Genomic DNA, 17,035 nt, shown 5'->3' with positions numbered 1-17,035 from the left:
CAAGAAAATTCCTAACCAGTCCAAGTGTTAAAAGCTTTAGGACATAAACAAGAAATCATCCCCAAAAGGAGAATACAAGATACACTAAAGCTCAAGACTAGAATCAATAAAACAGACACAAAAGATCAATGAAACAGATTTGTGAGAGGGCATGTGATGTTTGTCCACTAGAAAGGGAACTGCCTCATTGGGGGCATGGTCTTTGCAAAGCATCCTGAATGGACAATGGGAGAGTATAAATTGTCCAAATAAAAAAGATCAATCCCTACTACACCACTTCCCATCGCTTGGTTGTCCATCACTCCACTTTGAGACACTCCTACAGAGAAAAGCTCTAGAGAGCAGCTCTAGGTTCCAGCTACTGGGGTTGCATCACTTTTGCTGAACTGTAAAGTTTGCTATTTAACGGGTCTGATGGAATCCAGACAACAAAGTAGAGTCAGCCCAAGGATCGAAATCTAAAAAGGTCTACTTCCATTGACCTCTTTTTGCTTCTATCTAGGGTAGGCGGATTGGAAGGGAGGCTTAGACATTAAGAACACCAAATAAAGTAGGTTTTTAAAAGATCAAAGCTTATAGAACAATACAAAGAATCAATAAAAAAAGTTGGTTCTTTGAGACTGATTACTCAAATTGGCAAAATCAGAAACAAAAAAGGCAATATAACAACAGACACCAAGGAACCCAGAGAATCATAGGATAAAATTTGTATGCCATCAAACTGAAAAAAAATCAAAGAGAAATAATCTTCCCAATAGGTACCACTTAGCAAAGTTAAATCAAGATCAGGAAAACAAAAGCAGTCACTTTAAAAGACTCTCAACCACAAAAGGGCCAGATGGATTTAGTGAAAAATTCTCCAAGACATTTCAAGAGTTAATGCAAAAAAAAAAAAAAAAAAAAAAAAGTTATGTCATTAGTTCTCAAATTATTCCACAAAATAGAAATTTTGCCAAATTTATTTTGTGAGGTTACCTGACACATACACCACATAAACAGCAAAAAGAGAGAGTGGGGGGGGGGAATATTACAGCCTGATTTCCCTTTTAAACATAAATGTAAAAATAGTCAATAAAGTACTTGCAAACTAAATGCAAGAACACATCATCTATCATGATCAAGAACACATCGTCTATCATGATCAAGAACACATCATCTATCATGATCAAGAACACATCGTCTATCATGATCAAGCAGCCTTCATCCCGCAGATGCAGAGATAATTCAGTATACAAAAATCAATTCATGTAATCTGCCATGTAAACAAACTGAAAGATTAAAAACCACATGATCATCTCATTCTCATTAGACAAAGAAAAGGCCTTTGACAATATCTAACACCCTTCATGATAAAAGTCTTGGAGAGATTAGGGACACGAAGGATATAACTCACCAAGATAAAGGCCAATTTATGGCAAGCCCATAACCAACATCAACTTGTATGGAGAGAAACTCAAAGCAATTCCACTAATATCAGAAATAACAGAAGGTTGCCCACTCACCTTCTCCCAATCTATTCAATATAGTATTTGGAAGTCTTTGATAGAACAAAAACTGAAGGCAATCAAAGAAACAGGAATTGGCAAGGAAGTCAAAGCATCTTTATTTGCAGATAATATGGTAGTGTACATACATGATGCAAAGAATCCCACCAGGGAACTTCTACAGCTGATAAACACTTTCAGGAAAGTGGATGGATACAGGGTTAGTAACTCAAAAAGTCAGCAGCCTTCCTATACACAAATTAAAAAGAAACCAGGGAAACAACAACTTTCACAATAGCCTTGAATAATATAAAATAACTTGGGGTAAACTCTAGCCAAGCAAGTGAAAGAACTATATGATAAGAACTTCAAGCCTTTAAAGAAATTGAAGAAAATATGAGAGGGTAGAAAGATGTCCTATGCGCATGGATCAGTAGGATTAATGTAATAAAAATGGTCATCTTTCCAAAAGCAATCTACAGATTCAGTACAATCCCATCAAATTCCAACATAAGAATCACAGATCTTGAAAGGACAATTTTCAGCTTCATATGGAAAAACAACAAACTCAGTCTAGCTAAAACAATCCTGAACACTCAAAGGACTGTTGGCAGTCTCATCGGCCTGCCTGCAAAGCTTTAGTAATGAAAACAGCATAGTACTGACATAAAAACAGACAGGCTGATCAACAAAATCGAATTGAAGCCCAAGACAGAAATCCACACACCTGTGGACCCCTGATTTTGATAAACAGGCCAGAAATCAACACTGCAAAAACACAGCATCTTCAACAAAGGATGCTGGTCAACCTGGATAGCCACATGCGGATACAAACAGATTCAAAGTTGACTATCACGTATTTAATGGTTAGTATTTACATAAAGGTCAGTATTACCATATTCATCTTTCTGGGTCTGGTTTAGATCACTGCACAAAATTCCAGTCTAAATGGATCAAAGACCTCAAAATAAAACCAGATACACTCAACACGAAAAAAGAAGAAAGTGGGAATAGCTTTGAACTCACTGGTACAGGAAAAGATTTTCTCAACAGAATCCTGTTAGCACAGACAGTAAGATCAACAATTAATAAAGGGACCTCATGACACTGAGAAATTCCTGTACAGCAAAGGGTAATGTCATTCAAACAAAGTGGGAACCTACAGAGTAGGAAGATTTTTACTACCTCCATATTTGATAAAGGACTAATATCACAAATACTCAACAAACTAGATATCAAAAAACTAAATAATCCAAATTTTTAAAATGGAAAACAGATCTAAATAGAGAATCTCAAATGGTTGAGAAACACTAAAATGTTCCACATCCATAACCATCAGAGAAATGCAAATCAAAACTAATTTGAGATTCAATTTTACACCTATCAGAATGTCTAAGATCAATAACACAAGTGACATGCTGGTAAGGATTTAAGAGAAACACTCCTCCATTGCTGATGGGAGTACAAACTTGTACAGCCACTAAAATCAATATGGTAGTTCCTCAGAAAGTTGGGAATCAATCTACCTCAAGAGCCACCTACACCAACCACTCTTAGGCATATACCCAAAGGATGTCCATCCTACCACAAAAATAACTGTTTAATCACATTCATTGCAGCTTTATTCATAATATTCAGAAACTGGAAACACATGGAGAACCACAGGAACCAGTACCATTAAGGCTGATTTTTCACTTACATAGACATATTAAGTTCCTTGCAATAAACTAACTTCTTAGCACATTTGTTTCACATTATATTCCTGAGACTATTCTGTGGAGTGCCACCATCACCACCACCAAGATTGTTGCATGTCACAGTACTTAGTAGACCACAAGAAGCCCTGGTATCTAAGTGCCAGCCCCACGAAACAGAGATGCCAATGTAAATGTGTGACACTAACATGCATACTATATGAAAGTAATTTCCAGTTTCATAAAAGAACTTACTATTGAAAACTCAGATATCTGCAACCACTATGTTGCTCTCTCTCCTCCCCCGCCACCCCCCCCCCTTCTCTCTCTAAATCACACACATATAGTGCATAGGGGGAGACAGACTAACTAACCTTGTCTCAAAATGAAAAACAATGAGAACAAAAAGATTAGTTAATACAAGTGGGAAATAGAAAACAGAAAGAAACTGCCTGGGGGAAAAACAGGAGAACAGTGAAAAGAAAATATAGTGTTGCCAACATATAAAGGTACCAAAGTGATAAATATAGTTAATATCTAGTTCATTCCAAAATGGGTAGTAGTAAAAGTTTCAAGTGTTCATGGCATAAAAAGATGTTAAAACCATTAACAATTTAAGACTCAAACACCCTCACTCATGCACACAAACCCCAAAACACACTCAAGCATACATTCACACACACTCAATCTCACATACACAACCACACACAATCACACACACAAACATATACACTCCTATGCACACACACTCACACAAAAACAAACCAGTACAAACTTACATGTAACCATACGTAGGTTGATAGCTTAACTACATTATTTTATCCCGTATATCTATAAATCATAACCTTATAAATATTTATAGAAAACAAAACAATACAAATGTATTTGTAACACCAAGCATTTCATTCAAAAAAGGCAAAAAGAATCCTAAAAATGTCCCTGGAAGTCAATAAAAATTAAACTCTAGAACTGAAAACTTTTAATGAAAGATGGTCTATATTTTAACTGTCTTTGGTTACACAAGTGCACTCAGGTTTTGTATGTCTCATATATATTTTATTTCTAAAAGAAAAAAAATCTAAAATATTAAAGACTACTTATAAATGTGAATGATGACCAACTTAGGGAGAACTGATCCACTTATGGAGAATTAGAAAAGCCTATAACATTTTTAAATTAATTAAAACACATTTTAAGCAAAACATAAAATCACTAGGTAGGAAAGGGAAGAGTTGAGAGGGCTAAAAATGATCAGAATACATCCTAGGAAATTCTCAGAGAACCAATAAAAATACTTATTTTAAAAAATTAAGAAGTAAATATGTGATAAATAAAATTACAATGGCAAAATCTAAGATAAGTGTATATATGTGCTCATTATTAATTTTTTTCTTTATATTTAAATTTTTATATAATTTTGAAAGGGAAATATGGCATTATATATTCAAATATTTTATCTATTAACAGAATTTAACTTACCTCTTTTTGAAATGTATACAACTACATGAGATAACTCAAAGCTAGTCCAGACTTACTATAAAGAGTGAAAGGACTCAAATTTTTACACTGCCATTTTCAATGTCAGTGATTCCATCAGACCACTTAATTTCTTTTTGTTTATAAAGATGACTTTTGCTCTATTGTAAAGATCTGGGAGGGAGATGAAGGCAGGATCACATCAAACTTTGGAAAGTTTCTATTCAAAAGTATTCTCAATACATCTAGTCTGAACATCAGAAGGCAGATCCAGCCAGTACTGGTTTTGGGTTATATGAACAGTGAAACAAAACTGTATCCTTTTACAAGTAGTAACTTATTTACCACTCTATTCCTATATATATGATTGAAATTAGATGTATTATGGGGAGGAATATAAACAATAGGAAAATGATTGTTTTGGCCTAATGTATTAATGAAAATAGAGAACCATCCAAACTATGCCTTTAGCGATCAGCCCTTCCTTTCTTTAGACCCCACAGAGAAGGCAAACAGCAACCTGATGCCTTGAATATTGACTCAAGAGGCTGCTGTTTGAGGAAATCTTTTTGTATTAGTAATACCATCAGAGAGCTGGGTACAGGCCTGACTTTGTAAACATTCCCTTTAACAATTTCTGATTTGTTTAATAAAGAGCTGAATGGCCAACAGCAAAGGAAGGAGAAGGCAGAACTTCCGGTAGAGATAGGAAAGAATCAGAGGCAGAAAAGAATGGCCAGCCAGACCAGGAGGAAAACAAGTCACAGGAGTAGGTACTGAGGAGAATCTGCCTGGCTCTAGTGCCTCTCAGCTGTCAGTTTCTGTGTCATTATGCAAGGGCTGGTGCCCCAAAGGAGGTCCCTTGAGCTGGCCACACACAGGATATGCTGAACTTTTCTACTGCTTTGCTTTTTTTAAAAATTTAATTAATTTATTCATATTACATCTCAACTGTTATCCCATCACTTGTATTCTCCCGTTCCTCCCTCCGTCCCTCCCACTTTCACCCTATTCTCCTCCCCTAGGTCTGTGACCAAGGGGGACCTTCTCCCCCACTGTATGGTATAGGCTATCTGTCAGGTCTCATCTTGGTGGCCTGCTTATCCTCTGAGTGCCACCAGGCCTCCCCACCATGGGGCATGGGGAAGTGGTCAAATATGGGGCACCAGAGTTTATGCTTTAAGAAAAATTTTCTTGCTACTTTTGCAAATCTGTACGTATTTTACTTTCAATTCTGTGAATAAATGGCCAAGAATCTAGAAACACAAACTAACCAACATGGACCACTGTAACATCAGTATTCATAAGCATTCACAAATCTACCAGTTCTTTTCATGCTCTCCAATATATGCTAATAATCTAAGCCAGCACACAAAGGAAAGTTGATAAAGAGAAATGGCCAAGAGGTAGATGAGTGAATACAGCCATGACTTCTATAACAACAAATCTAGTCTACAATTTTCTCTTGAAAGGCTATTTGCAAATTATATGGCATCATTAACAAAAAGCCAACTGAAACATAAACCCAGACTCAATCACTATGTTATTCTGAAGATCTATAGGGAATTAATGATCTATTTCCTTCTGCCTTTAAAATGTAACACTGTAAAATATGCTGCCAGAGGAGTAAGACCAACAACATATTTTTAACAAAGTCCTAGGGTTAACTGATCTGAATTAGATCCAAACCCATAAAACAATTTAAATCATCAGTCAAAAGTACTAAACACCTTTCCCAACAAGTGATTCATCTTCATCATTTATAACTTTTAAATTTATATGAAGAGATTAATTTTAAAAGCACAATATGCAGAGCTAGAAAGTTCGCTCAGCAGTAAAGAGCCTATGTTTTCCTGGAAAATCCAATTCTGGTCCAAGTACCAAGTTGGGCAACTCATAACTCCCAAATCCAGGGGATCCAATGCCCTCTTATAGTCTCTGCAGGGCCCACATACACACATAGCATATATTCACAGACATACATATAAATAAAAATAAGTCCTGAAAAGAACCTCACAATCTATCCAGTTGAATTTTACCTGAATAACTACTTTAGTTAGATTAGCAGCCAAGGAACTAATTAAATACCCAAATACTGCCCAACTTTAAAGTTTGTCAACCATGATCACTTGAAATATTCCAGCAATAATCTTAATTTCCACTAAACTAACAATACTCTTGAATTACTTCAGTTTTATAGTCTACCCAAGAAATTTTGAAATTACTTTAAAATTTCAGACATTTTTCCATTTTTCTATACAACCAAACTAATTTATAACATCTTATATGGCTATAGCTCTTAAAGTACATGTCTTGTTAGAAGTAATCATTTTTTGGTTCTATGGAAAAACAACTGCTGGCATCTTTTCTCAGAAGTAGCAAGGATGGGTAGAATACCCTTCCTGACAAGCATTCATAAATTCTACCATTTCTTTTCATTCCTCTTCATCTCTTTACTCCTCTCCGATGTATGCTAATAATCTAAGCCAGCACACAAAGGAAAGCTGATAAAGAGAAATGGCCAAGAGGTACATGAGAGTGAAGAAAGTCATCGCTGCTGTAAGACACAAATCAAGTCCACATTCCACAAACAGAAACCTTCTGTTCAAATTTTCTAACTGTATCGCTCAGTTCTATGGAAAAACTTAGTGCTTTTCCGCTAGTGGTCTCAAAAATCTAGATTAAAGTTTCAGAGTACATTTTTCTTATCTTTTTACAAGGGAAAGAAACACTAGGAATTTGATTCCAGAATATTCTAATGAAGCCCTGAGGGATCAACTTTTATTTTCAAAATTTGATTCTAGAAGTGACACAACACTGACAATAAATATGACAGCAAAAATTATTATCTAAATATCAAATACCGTTATTTTACTGCTTAACATTAAATTGGCCTTATTAACAAATTCTCAAAAACTCCTAAGGTCTAGGCATGCAGCTCAACATGACTTAGCATAAACAGTATCATAGGCTCAAATCTCAGAATTAGGAGTGGGGGGAAAACTAATGATATATACTAAAACTCCATGTCTACAATAAAAAAGTATTTATAAAGTCCTTACTTCTATTAATTCTGACAAGTTAAACATTGCAGTACCTGTCAATATAATTCAAATTTAAATGCCTTAAAATAAGAAAATATATTTAACTAAAATGGTAAGATACAAACTAATCATTGTCCAATGAAAGCTCCCAGCTAATTAGGTCTAATTTCCTTTAGTTAAAAATACATAGCTGCAATAGTAAAAAATTAAACTACCTTAACATTCAACAATTCTAAGCAGAACGTATAAAAAAATAACGTTAATCTTTAAATATTTTTAAAAGTTACCAACAATCTCTGGTCTCTAGGTCATAATCCTTCAAGTGTTAATCAACCTATGCAGACAAACTACATGAATTAGTTTACATCATGAAAAACACCTATTCAATTTGCTATCCACTTGGAAAAATCAGTAAAATCTAAAAATTTTACTTCCTAAAATCTGAGTCTGCAGAAAACTTACCTGATTTGTCTGGCTACTTAAGTATGGCTCAAAATCATCGTCATTTACAGCATCTTTTTGATGAATCGAACCATTTTGTACTGAAACTAAAAAACATATTTGTATTAGAAGTGTTATAATTATCCTTATAAAATCATAGAACCATCTAACATTTAAAACATTTTTCAAGCCAACTCAAGGAAAAAAAAAAATCCTGAGTTCCTCTCTCTGTTGACTTAAGAACGTTTAGGAAAATATTTAATATATGCCCCAGAAACCCTATGACCCACAAAGCCAAGGTGACGAAAGCTGTAACTCTACACTCCTAAATATCGCTATGTCAACAATGTAACGAACAAACATAAAAATGTGGGCAAGGGCTCCCTAAAATTTTGTTTGAATTTAAAATATATCTAAGTAATGCTGTAAACATACATTTAAATATGCGACCTAACTTTGCAAAAGTCTATTAATCTGATATAGGTAAGAATTTTTTAGTTCTGTAACCCAGGCTAACCTTGAATTCTCAATACTTCCACTTCATCTTGTAAAGCAATGGAAATACCTGGATGAATACAACACCATGCCCAGCCTCTGCATAACTATTTGTGACCTAAAGTTCCAAGTAATTACTTAAATGTGGTTAAAATTCATTATTATGAACAGTCTAGAAAGGGCTGGGCATGATGCCACATGTTTGTCACAGAGCTTCACAGGCAGTAGCAAAAGGATCGCAAGGTAAAAGCCAGAATCAATATGACTGCACAGACAGTTAGTTCCCTTGCAGACTAGGCTATGTAGCAAGACACTCTCATTGAAAAAGAAAAGGGCTATGTTGTTTTCCGTTGTTTTGCTTTGGCAGCACTGAGGCTTCCAGCGCAGGGCCCTGTGTGTGCTACATAAGCACGCTAGTTAAAATCTGCAAAACACTGGCTCTCTAATACAAGAATGCACACGCACTGATTCGCAAAGGCTGTGGGTGTACAACAAATCATTGGTGAAATGTGTGTTTAGCATGTACTGTGACTTTGAGTTCAAATCCAAACACTAATAAATAAGACTTTCACATGAAAGTAAAACTACAATTAAGACACCAAAGATGATGATGATCACTCATGAGACACATGAGAAAACAAATCAGAAAGTAAATTAGAATCTTAAACCAGTTTACAAGCTATTTCATAAACATTGTAAAAAATTTGTGTGTGTATATACACACACACACACACACACATTCACATTCAAGAAAAACTAAAAAAAAAAAAAAAAACTAAAAAAAAAAAAAAACAATATTTGGACACTGTCTCAGTATCCTGTACAGTCTCAGTGCCTGAATACAGCATATAAAACCACCTCCTGAATTTACATTTCAGGTCTACTACGAAGGTTTCCGGTGGTCTCCAGTAGCAATTTGAGCTCACTAATCTTCTGATGACTCCTGAGGCTATTCAGGGCCTACATCATCTCATCTTAATAGTAAATGACCATGCTCAATCATCTTTATAATATTAAATATTACAATATCTCAAATAAAACTGAAAATTATTCTGAACTAAAAAAAAATCAAGTAAAGGTTACTTGGATAATATTTGATATCGTATCAGTATAAAATGTATTCAAACATTAAACAAAAAAAAGGAAACATGAAATGAAACAGAGGGAAACTTCAGAGGGACGTTGGTCTCCTACAACTACTGCTCAAGACTTCAATGTCACAAAGTATTGCCATCTAATGTGGGTGACGTGTATCCAAACAGCAACTCTTAACTTTGTGCTAAAATGTAATGTTCTTAGTGAACAGTGGCTTATACGCAAATATCTCTGAAATCTTCAGTTCTATGCCATTCAATAAGCAGCCGGGATGGTTCAACAGTAAAGCTACTCCGAGCATGCAGCCTTCGAAGCAGACCTCCATACCATACCCCTCAGAGGGGACCCAAAGATGAACTGGAATCTGACTCCACTTACAGGATTTAATTGTATTTCATAAAACTTCAGTAGAGCTAGGCTTAAGCTAAATGGGACCCCAGAATTAAAATATATAACAGTTATTATTAACAAAATATAAAGGAGAGTGTCACAGAATCTTCCCAATGCCATCTGAGAGTTGAGATAACTACTGCAGTCTCAGCAATTCAGATACACCTGCTCTTGCCACCTGTTTGACTATTCCTTTATCCACAGTGGTGATGCACAGTCTTTACTTCTTAAAGAAAAAAAAGGTTTCTTACTATTGGACTACTCAACTAGTATGCATATCAACCAGTTACATAAAACAGCCAATCATTTCTATCACTTGCATCAATTCCTTCTTGGTTATCTAGTCCCTACTAATACAATCCAAAAGTATCCACTTAAAGGCTCTTTAATAAGATACTAACTAACACTTTAATTTCAGAAGCATGCTTTTCTTAAAACAACTGTTTTATAAGATTTTAGTTATTTAACACTGTTTAGTGACAATCTGAAATCTCAGGGTCTAAAAGTCACTGAGCAGTAAGGAAATCTAAGCCACTTCTATATTGTGTAAAAGTTCTTCAGGGGAAAAAAGAACAGATGACTTACATGTTTCTTCGCCTGTTTCCTCTGCCCTATGAAGCAAAGTCAAATCAAGATAGAACATGGGCCTGAGAAGCCAGGTGGTTCTCTGCTCTGGTCCTGACTACATCAAGTTAGGAAAGTCAACAGAAGTGTGCATCATCTTTTCCCACCTACAAAAACAGCGACAATACCATATACCCTCTATCTCCTTACAGGAATGTTGTGAGGATTAATAATATGAAGCAAAAATAATAATAGTATGGTGCTTTGAAATAATTTATCGGGGGATAGAGAGAAGATTTAACATAATATTGCCAAAATATACTACCTTTCTGAAACATTCAAACAAACAACTTCAACCTAAACTACAGTTGTATAAAATGATGTACGTATCCCTCCTACAGAAGGAAAAAGAAAATTGCTTTCCATGTGTTGCTTACTTACGTAAACCTAAAGGGTAAACGGAAGGAAGGAGGACGGCCCAACCAAATGAGCATCTGACACAGGAAGGTAAAGCAAAAAGTCTTCTAATAAAGAAAATTATGGACCAACAAATAAATAATTTATCCTTAAGTTTTAACTATCCTCTGGTGCTAGTTTGCCAAGTATACCAAGCAGTTCTGACATTTCACATAGGAAAAAGCTATAGTTTAAAAAAAAAAAAAAAAAAAAAGGAATTAAAAATGTAAAAAACAAACCCAAACTCAGGAATTATACTTCAGAAGCATTTTATCTTCACAAGCAGACTGACATAACTCCTTTTCATACCTTCAGCACAATAAGCCACAGGAATATGCTTGAAAACATTTTGTAGAAAAGCAGACACAGGGCCGGGCGTGGTGGCGCACGCCTTTAATCCCAGCACTCGGGAGGCAGAGGCGGGCGGATCGCTGTGAGTTCGAGGCCAGCCTGGTCTACAAAGTGAGTCCAGGATGGCCAAGGCTACACAGAGAAACCCTGTCTCGAAAAACCAAAAAAAAAAAAAAAAAAAAAAAAAAAAGAAAAGCAGACACTAAAGCCAGGTAATAGGCTAACAAGGTCAGCCAGAGGCAATTCAGAAAAGAAATACAGCATCTCTAAAGTCATTAAGTCAACTAGTTTCAAGATTCTTACTGATACCAACTTCTTAGGAACGTAAAATTCTTAAGCTCTAAATTTAAAATAACTAACCATATCTTTACAGTGGTAAGGCAAGAAAAATACCTATACTTTCTACTTGATAACAGTATACAGACTTATTATAAGACAATTTCATTAACTTAAAATTAATTAAGTCAGCTAAGGCAGAAGTTTTTCCTCAAACACACAAAAGTTCTTAACTGCCACTTGCTAGTAGCTGGGGCTTTGCCTGTACATGACTGTGTAAGGTTGTTATGATTTCTATTATTTCAAATCAACTTAAACGATTGGGGCCTGGGCCAGTAGCTTTTCTTCTCCTCCTCAAAAGACAATGAAAGATAATTCACCAAATAGCATCTAGAGCAATAAGCTATTGTAATTATAATAATTCTCAGAACAACAGGATTTACAGTCACTATAGAAGAAAAATTGTAAGAAAAAAGTATAATGTGCTTGGCAAATTTGGTAAATCAGTAGCTATATGTGGTAATGAAACCCAGGATTATAAAAAAAAAATCCCAGTCTATAACTATCATCCTAAATAAAATTATAAACTGAACAAAAAGAGTAAAAGAAAATTTGGAAGAATAAAAAACTATTCAAAAACACAATTTGTATGTGTATCTAAATACATCCGAAGAGATGGAAAAATTATCACATAAAAACTTAATCTGCAGTTGGTGAAGTCTGTGGCTAGCTTCCACCTATAAGGAGATTTCTAATACGTGATACATAACAACAAAGAGGCCACCGGGCCATACCAAAATATAGTCTGGTAACACAAAACTGGCGTAGAATACCCAGTTTAGATGATCTATTTTGCTGTATCCAAAAAGAACTTCACAGAAGCCACTTACCTTTAAACAGATAACAAAACACTTAGCACTTCAAATAGCCTTGCAAGTGCCACTCGTCATAGTTCTAGGATAAAATAGTTTATACTAGACAATAATGACCACAAATTTCACAGATGGTCAGATAAGCCGAAAAAGAAAAAAAAGGAAAAAATTCCTTTTAAAGTTACAAGTGTTTAATAACTAATTTTAAATTAACCTCTAATTCTGAAGTTTATAATTTTAACCGAAATAAACTGAAATTCTAAAATTAATAATTCCTATGTTTATATGCTGATATAAAGTATCATTAATTAAAATAAAGTATGCTGCCTAACGCACTACAATGTATCTAGTATTTACAAATTCTTAAATAAAATGTAGCACAACATGAAGAAAATTATTCTGGGCAGAGCACTAATTATTTTCTAATTAACTAGCACTGCAACAACAAAACCCAGAGGAAAAATTTAAAAGCATCAATAGAAACACGAAACTTACACCTAAAGGGCAATTATAGATCTAACTTCCTAAGTAGTACTTGGTTACTGAGGTAGGAAAAAAAACAGGAAGCATAACTGTATTGAGCGTCATTTCCGGCACTACAAAATATTATACATAGTTCACTGTACTGTTCTTTAATTGGCACCACCCCAAGAAAGGAGTTACTGTTCTACACTAATAATACCACACGGTAATGTCATAATGTTTCAATCAGCTGACTGTTTTGTTCCACAGGCATAAATACAAACTACATTTGTTTCAAATGCCTGACTTTTAATGGCAGTTTTTAAATAGCAAAGCATATAATACTAGCAGTAACTGCACAAATAATTTCCTTTTCAGGCTTTTGTAAGACACCAGATTGAGACAAGTGTTGCAATCAGGGCTATACAGTAATCTTACATTCTTGCTGTTGGGAGTTCTATACTGTTGTTGCCTCCTTGCAAGCAACTTCTATTGAATCAGTGATTAGCCCCGTGATTTTCATTAATGTGACATGGAACCACAGAATGCCGCGTGAATTAAAAGTGTAAATGTAATCCAGACATTTCAAACAGAACGTTCACTTTAAAAACGCACTTAACTAGACACAAACGTAGAAAATTGTATGACCTAAGTTATGTAACAAAGATAAAATGGAAAACTAAAATACCATCACGCTAACTGAAATACAGGCAAGACAGCTGTTTCTTCTGAGTACTTTGGTTTCCACAAACCCAGGAACTACCTGAACGTTGGCTGTCTTAGTCGCGGTTATGTTTTTCTAACCTTTCATATTTAAAAAGAAAGGCAAAAGAAAAGAAAAGAAAGAAAGAAAGAAAGAAAGAAAGAAAGAAAGAAAGAAAGCGCTTATAGTTTAAAAATAACATCAAGGAAGACCTAAGGGGTGTGTGGGGTGGGGGGACGACTCACCTTTACTTCCTTGCCCTTTAGGTCTCTGGAGCAAGACGAAAGATGTGGTAAAGGGAGGGGGGTGGGGAGGAGAGGAAAGAAAAGTGTGTTAAACATCCTCGCAAACAAGTTATCCAGAACCATCCGCCTAGGAGCGAACCCCGCTAGGTCCTCCACGGCCGCGCCGCCCGCCCCGCGCCGCCCTCCGCTTGCTTGGCCTCCAGCTCCCGCCTGCTCCGGGCCCCGCGGCGCTCGCCCAGCCATCCGGCCCTCCGCACGGCCACGGGCTCCGCCGCCAGCGTGCACGCCGCTCCCCGGGCCAGCCGCACGCGACGGGTGGAGCGCCGCGGCTCCGGCCATCGCGGAGCCGGGGGCCCTGCTCCCTCCTCACCTGATCCACGCTGGTGGCTGACATTCTTCACCGAAACCCGAGAGGAGGAGCCGGAGCCGCCGCCGCCGCCGCCGCCTGGGCCTCCCGCGAGCACTCACAGCAGCCCGCTGCCGCCCTCGCGAAGCTCCGCTCCAGCCGCCGCCGCCGCCGCTCTCGCGGGCTCCAGAGAGCGGGCTCGCGTCCGGGAGTCGCGGAAGGGGCCCGAGCTCGCCGCCGACACACGGCTCGTCCCCGCTCTCCCTCCGTTCCTCGGGCCCACAATGGCGGACAAGCTCCTAAGCCCCACTTCCGCTCCGGGCCGCCCTGACCTTCCGCTATCCAGCCTGACGTCCACGCACACCTCGCAGTTCCTCCTCCTCATCGCCCCCCCCACTCCCGCCACGGACTTGGACTCCGCCCCCCGCTTTTACGTCATCTAAGACGGGGGCGGGGCGGGAAGGGGTGGGGCGGGGCCTGCCGTACTCTGGACGCATGCGCGGGACGCTCCGCGGCGAGATCGCGCCCTGTTGGTCTGGCGCCACGGAGGGCGTGACTGAGACACCAATGGGCTCCGACCTCCGCCAAGCCAGTGCGGCGTTTGAACACTGCTCTGTGGCTGCTTTGTTCCTCGCCGCTTGCGTTGGTTCGGTTTTTATTGAATAAAGTAGCCTCTGGACCGAGGAACAGTTGCAAGACTGCGCTCCCACCCCACCCCCGGAATACTGTTCGAATAGAATCCCACTAGAAACTAGTAACGTTACTTTATTACCAGTTGGGAAAAACAAAGGAAGTAGGTCCGTTTCTATGTTTAAAACATTTTTATTGAATTCCAGTCCAAAAAAAAAAAAAAGATTTCTTACTTTACAGGTGTAGTGTGAACTCCTTATAAAGAAATGACCTAACTATCCAAAGCCTTTCAAAACCATCCAGTGCTAACTTATAAAGCAGCAAGTTAGAAAATTAAGACAGTTTTTTGGACGTAGAACCACAATGTTTTAGAAGCACCTAGTGAATGCTACTTTTCATGTAAAGCCTCAAAGGACGTTTTTATGTATGGTCGGCCCAAATCCCTTCCCCAGAATTCTGTTCCAACCCCAAGCTCCGAATCCTTCTGTTTCCCAAAGTTCTCCTTGCTCTCCCTTGTTCTGCCCATCTTCTACTCTCACAGACATGCTTAGCTCAAGAGGAGTTGATTGAGAGAGGCGCTTAGGCTGGGAAATTCAGAGTACACTAGGGAAAGAACAGGAAAGCTTGCAGGCCTTGGCTTTTCTCCTATCTGAGAAGCGCGGCTTTGGAATCCCATGAATCTCCGCTTGAATTTTTACCTGGCAATGATTAGTTTATAACCTTGGAAAGGTCGCTGAACCTAAACCTTGGTTTCGTGAATAAATAAGAGCTGACCGGTAATCAGCAGCGGGAGTAGGCATCCCACAACCTTGGCAGTGGACAGCAATTCTTGTTTTCTTTGCTGAGTGAGTCCTTTCATCAAAATTGTAACTTAGTATTCATTCAATGCCAGGCACTGCGGTTGATTAAATATTCATAGTATCTTGTGTATTGACTGCTGCTATAAAAACTGAAGGCTGAGTGAAGTGGCACCGGCCTTGAACCCCAGCACTTGAAGGCAAAAGCAGGACAATCTCTGTGAGTTAGAGGATAGCTGGGTCTGCATTAGTGAGTTAGTTCCAGGACAGCCAAAGCTATGTAGCGAGACCCTGTCACAAAAACCAACACGGTAAGCTTAAGAAACAAATCTTGGGAGGCAGAGGCAGGGGGATCGCTGTGAGTTCAAGGCCAGCCTGGTCTACAAAGCGAGTCCAGGACAGCCAAGGCTACACAGAGAGACCCTGTCTCGAAAAACCAAAAAACAAACAAACAAAAAATGAAACAAATGCAAGGCCAACAAGACCTCTGGGCACTTGCAACAAAAACTGACACTATGAGTTCTATGCCCCGTCAGGTATAGAGATGGTAAGGGGGGAACCATTCCTAAAATGTTTCCTCTGACCTCCTCACATGTGCGCAAGCAGACACAAATGCAAAATAAATAAATAAATACAAATAACAGGCCAAAAAGATGGTCCATCAGTTAAAAGCAAGCCCTGGGTTGACAGGGGCCTGAAGTTGAGTTCCCACCACCTACCACCTGTATTTCATAAAAACCTACAACTCATCTTCGGAGGTTGGATGCTTTCCTCTGGCCGTCATGAAAGATGCACTCACGTGCACACACCCATACAGAGAGACACACATAGCATCTCTCTGATAGATACTCTGCTGACGAAATGAGCCAATTCAATCCAAATCAAAGAATATGAAAGTAGGTTTGAAAAAAAAAAAGAAAGAAAGAAAGTAGGTTTATTGGAGGCAGCTCTCAGGTGGGGTCACTGATCTAACAGAGGAGGTCAGGGAAATTGCCATGCAGACTGGGAGAGGGGGGGGAGAGGAGAGGGGGGGAGAGAGAGCCAAAATGTCTGGATATCTGGATGGGAGAGCCTCTGGAGGAAAGGGAGCTCAACCCCTGGGCTAGAAAGTTCAAGTAGGGACTGAGGGATTCTGGGAGAACCTGGAGGCCAGGTCCACTTTGGTATGCTATGTAGGAATCTCATCTACTTGTCCTTGGCCTGAGTCCCAACAC

The 17,035-nt window shown here is 38.2% G+C and overlaps 1 protein-coding gene across 2 annotated transcripts in view; it reads right to left on the bottom strand.

The window, feature by feature from the left end:
- Ythdf3 (YTH N6-methyladenosine RNA binding protein F3) overlaps positions 1 to 14,491 on the bottom strand; it is a 28,211-nt gene extending 13,720 nt beyond the window's left edge. Inside the window, exons 1-4 of one of the 2 annotated variants that reach the window (XM_051139907.1) lie at positions 14,419 to 14,464; positions 14,049 to 14,073; positions 10,705 to 10,850; positions 8,161 to 8,246 (exon numbers count right to left, since the gene is read on the bottom strand). In XM_051139907.1, coding sequence (XP_050995864.1) covers positions 8,161 to 8,246; positions 10,705 to 10,762 — 144 coding nt within the window. In that variant the 5' untranslated portion in view covers positions 10,763 to 10,850; positions 14,049 to 14,073; positions 14,419 to 14,464. Of the gene's footprint in view, positions 1 to 8,160; positions 8,247 to 10,704; positions 10,851 to 14,048; positions 14,074 to 14,418 lie in introns of both variants that reach the window. The other variant, XM_051139908.1, reaches the window with a different exon arrangement.
- Positions 14,492 to 17,035: the final 2,544 nt, after the last annotated feature.

Source organism: Acomys russatus, chromosome 31, assembly GCF_903995435.1.
Source record: "Acomys russatus chromosome 31, mAcoRus1.1, whole genome shotgun sequence".
NCBI lineage: Eukaryota > Metazoa > Chordata > Mammalia > Rodentia > Muridae > Acomys > Acomys russatus.
Note: the sequence above shows the minus strand (reverse complement) of the source record. Positions and strands in the feature narration are given on the sequence as shown.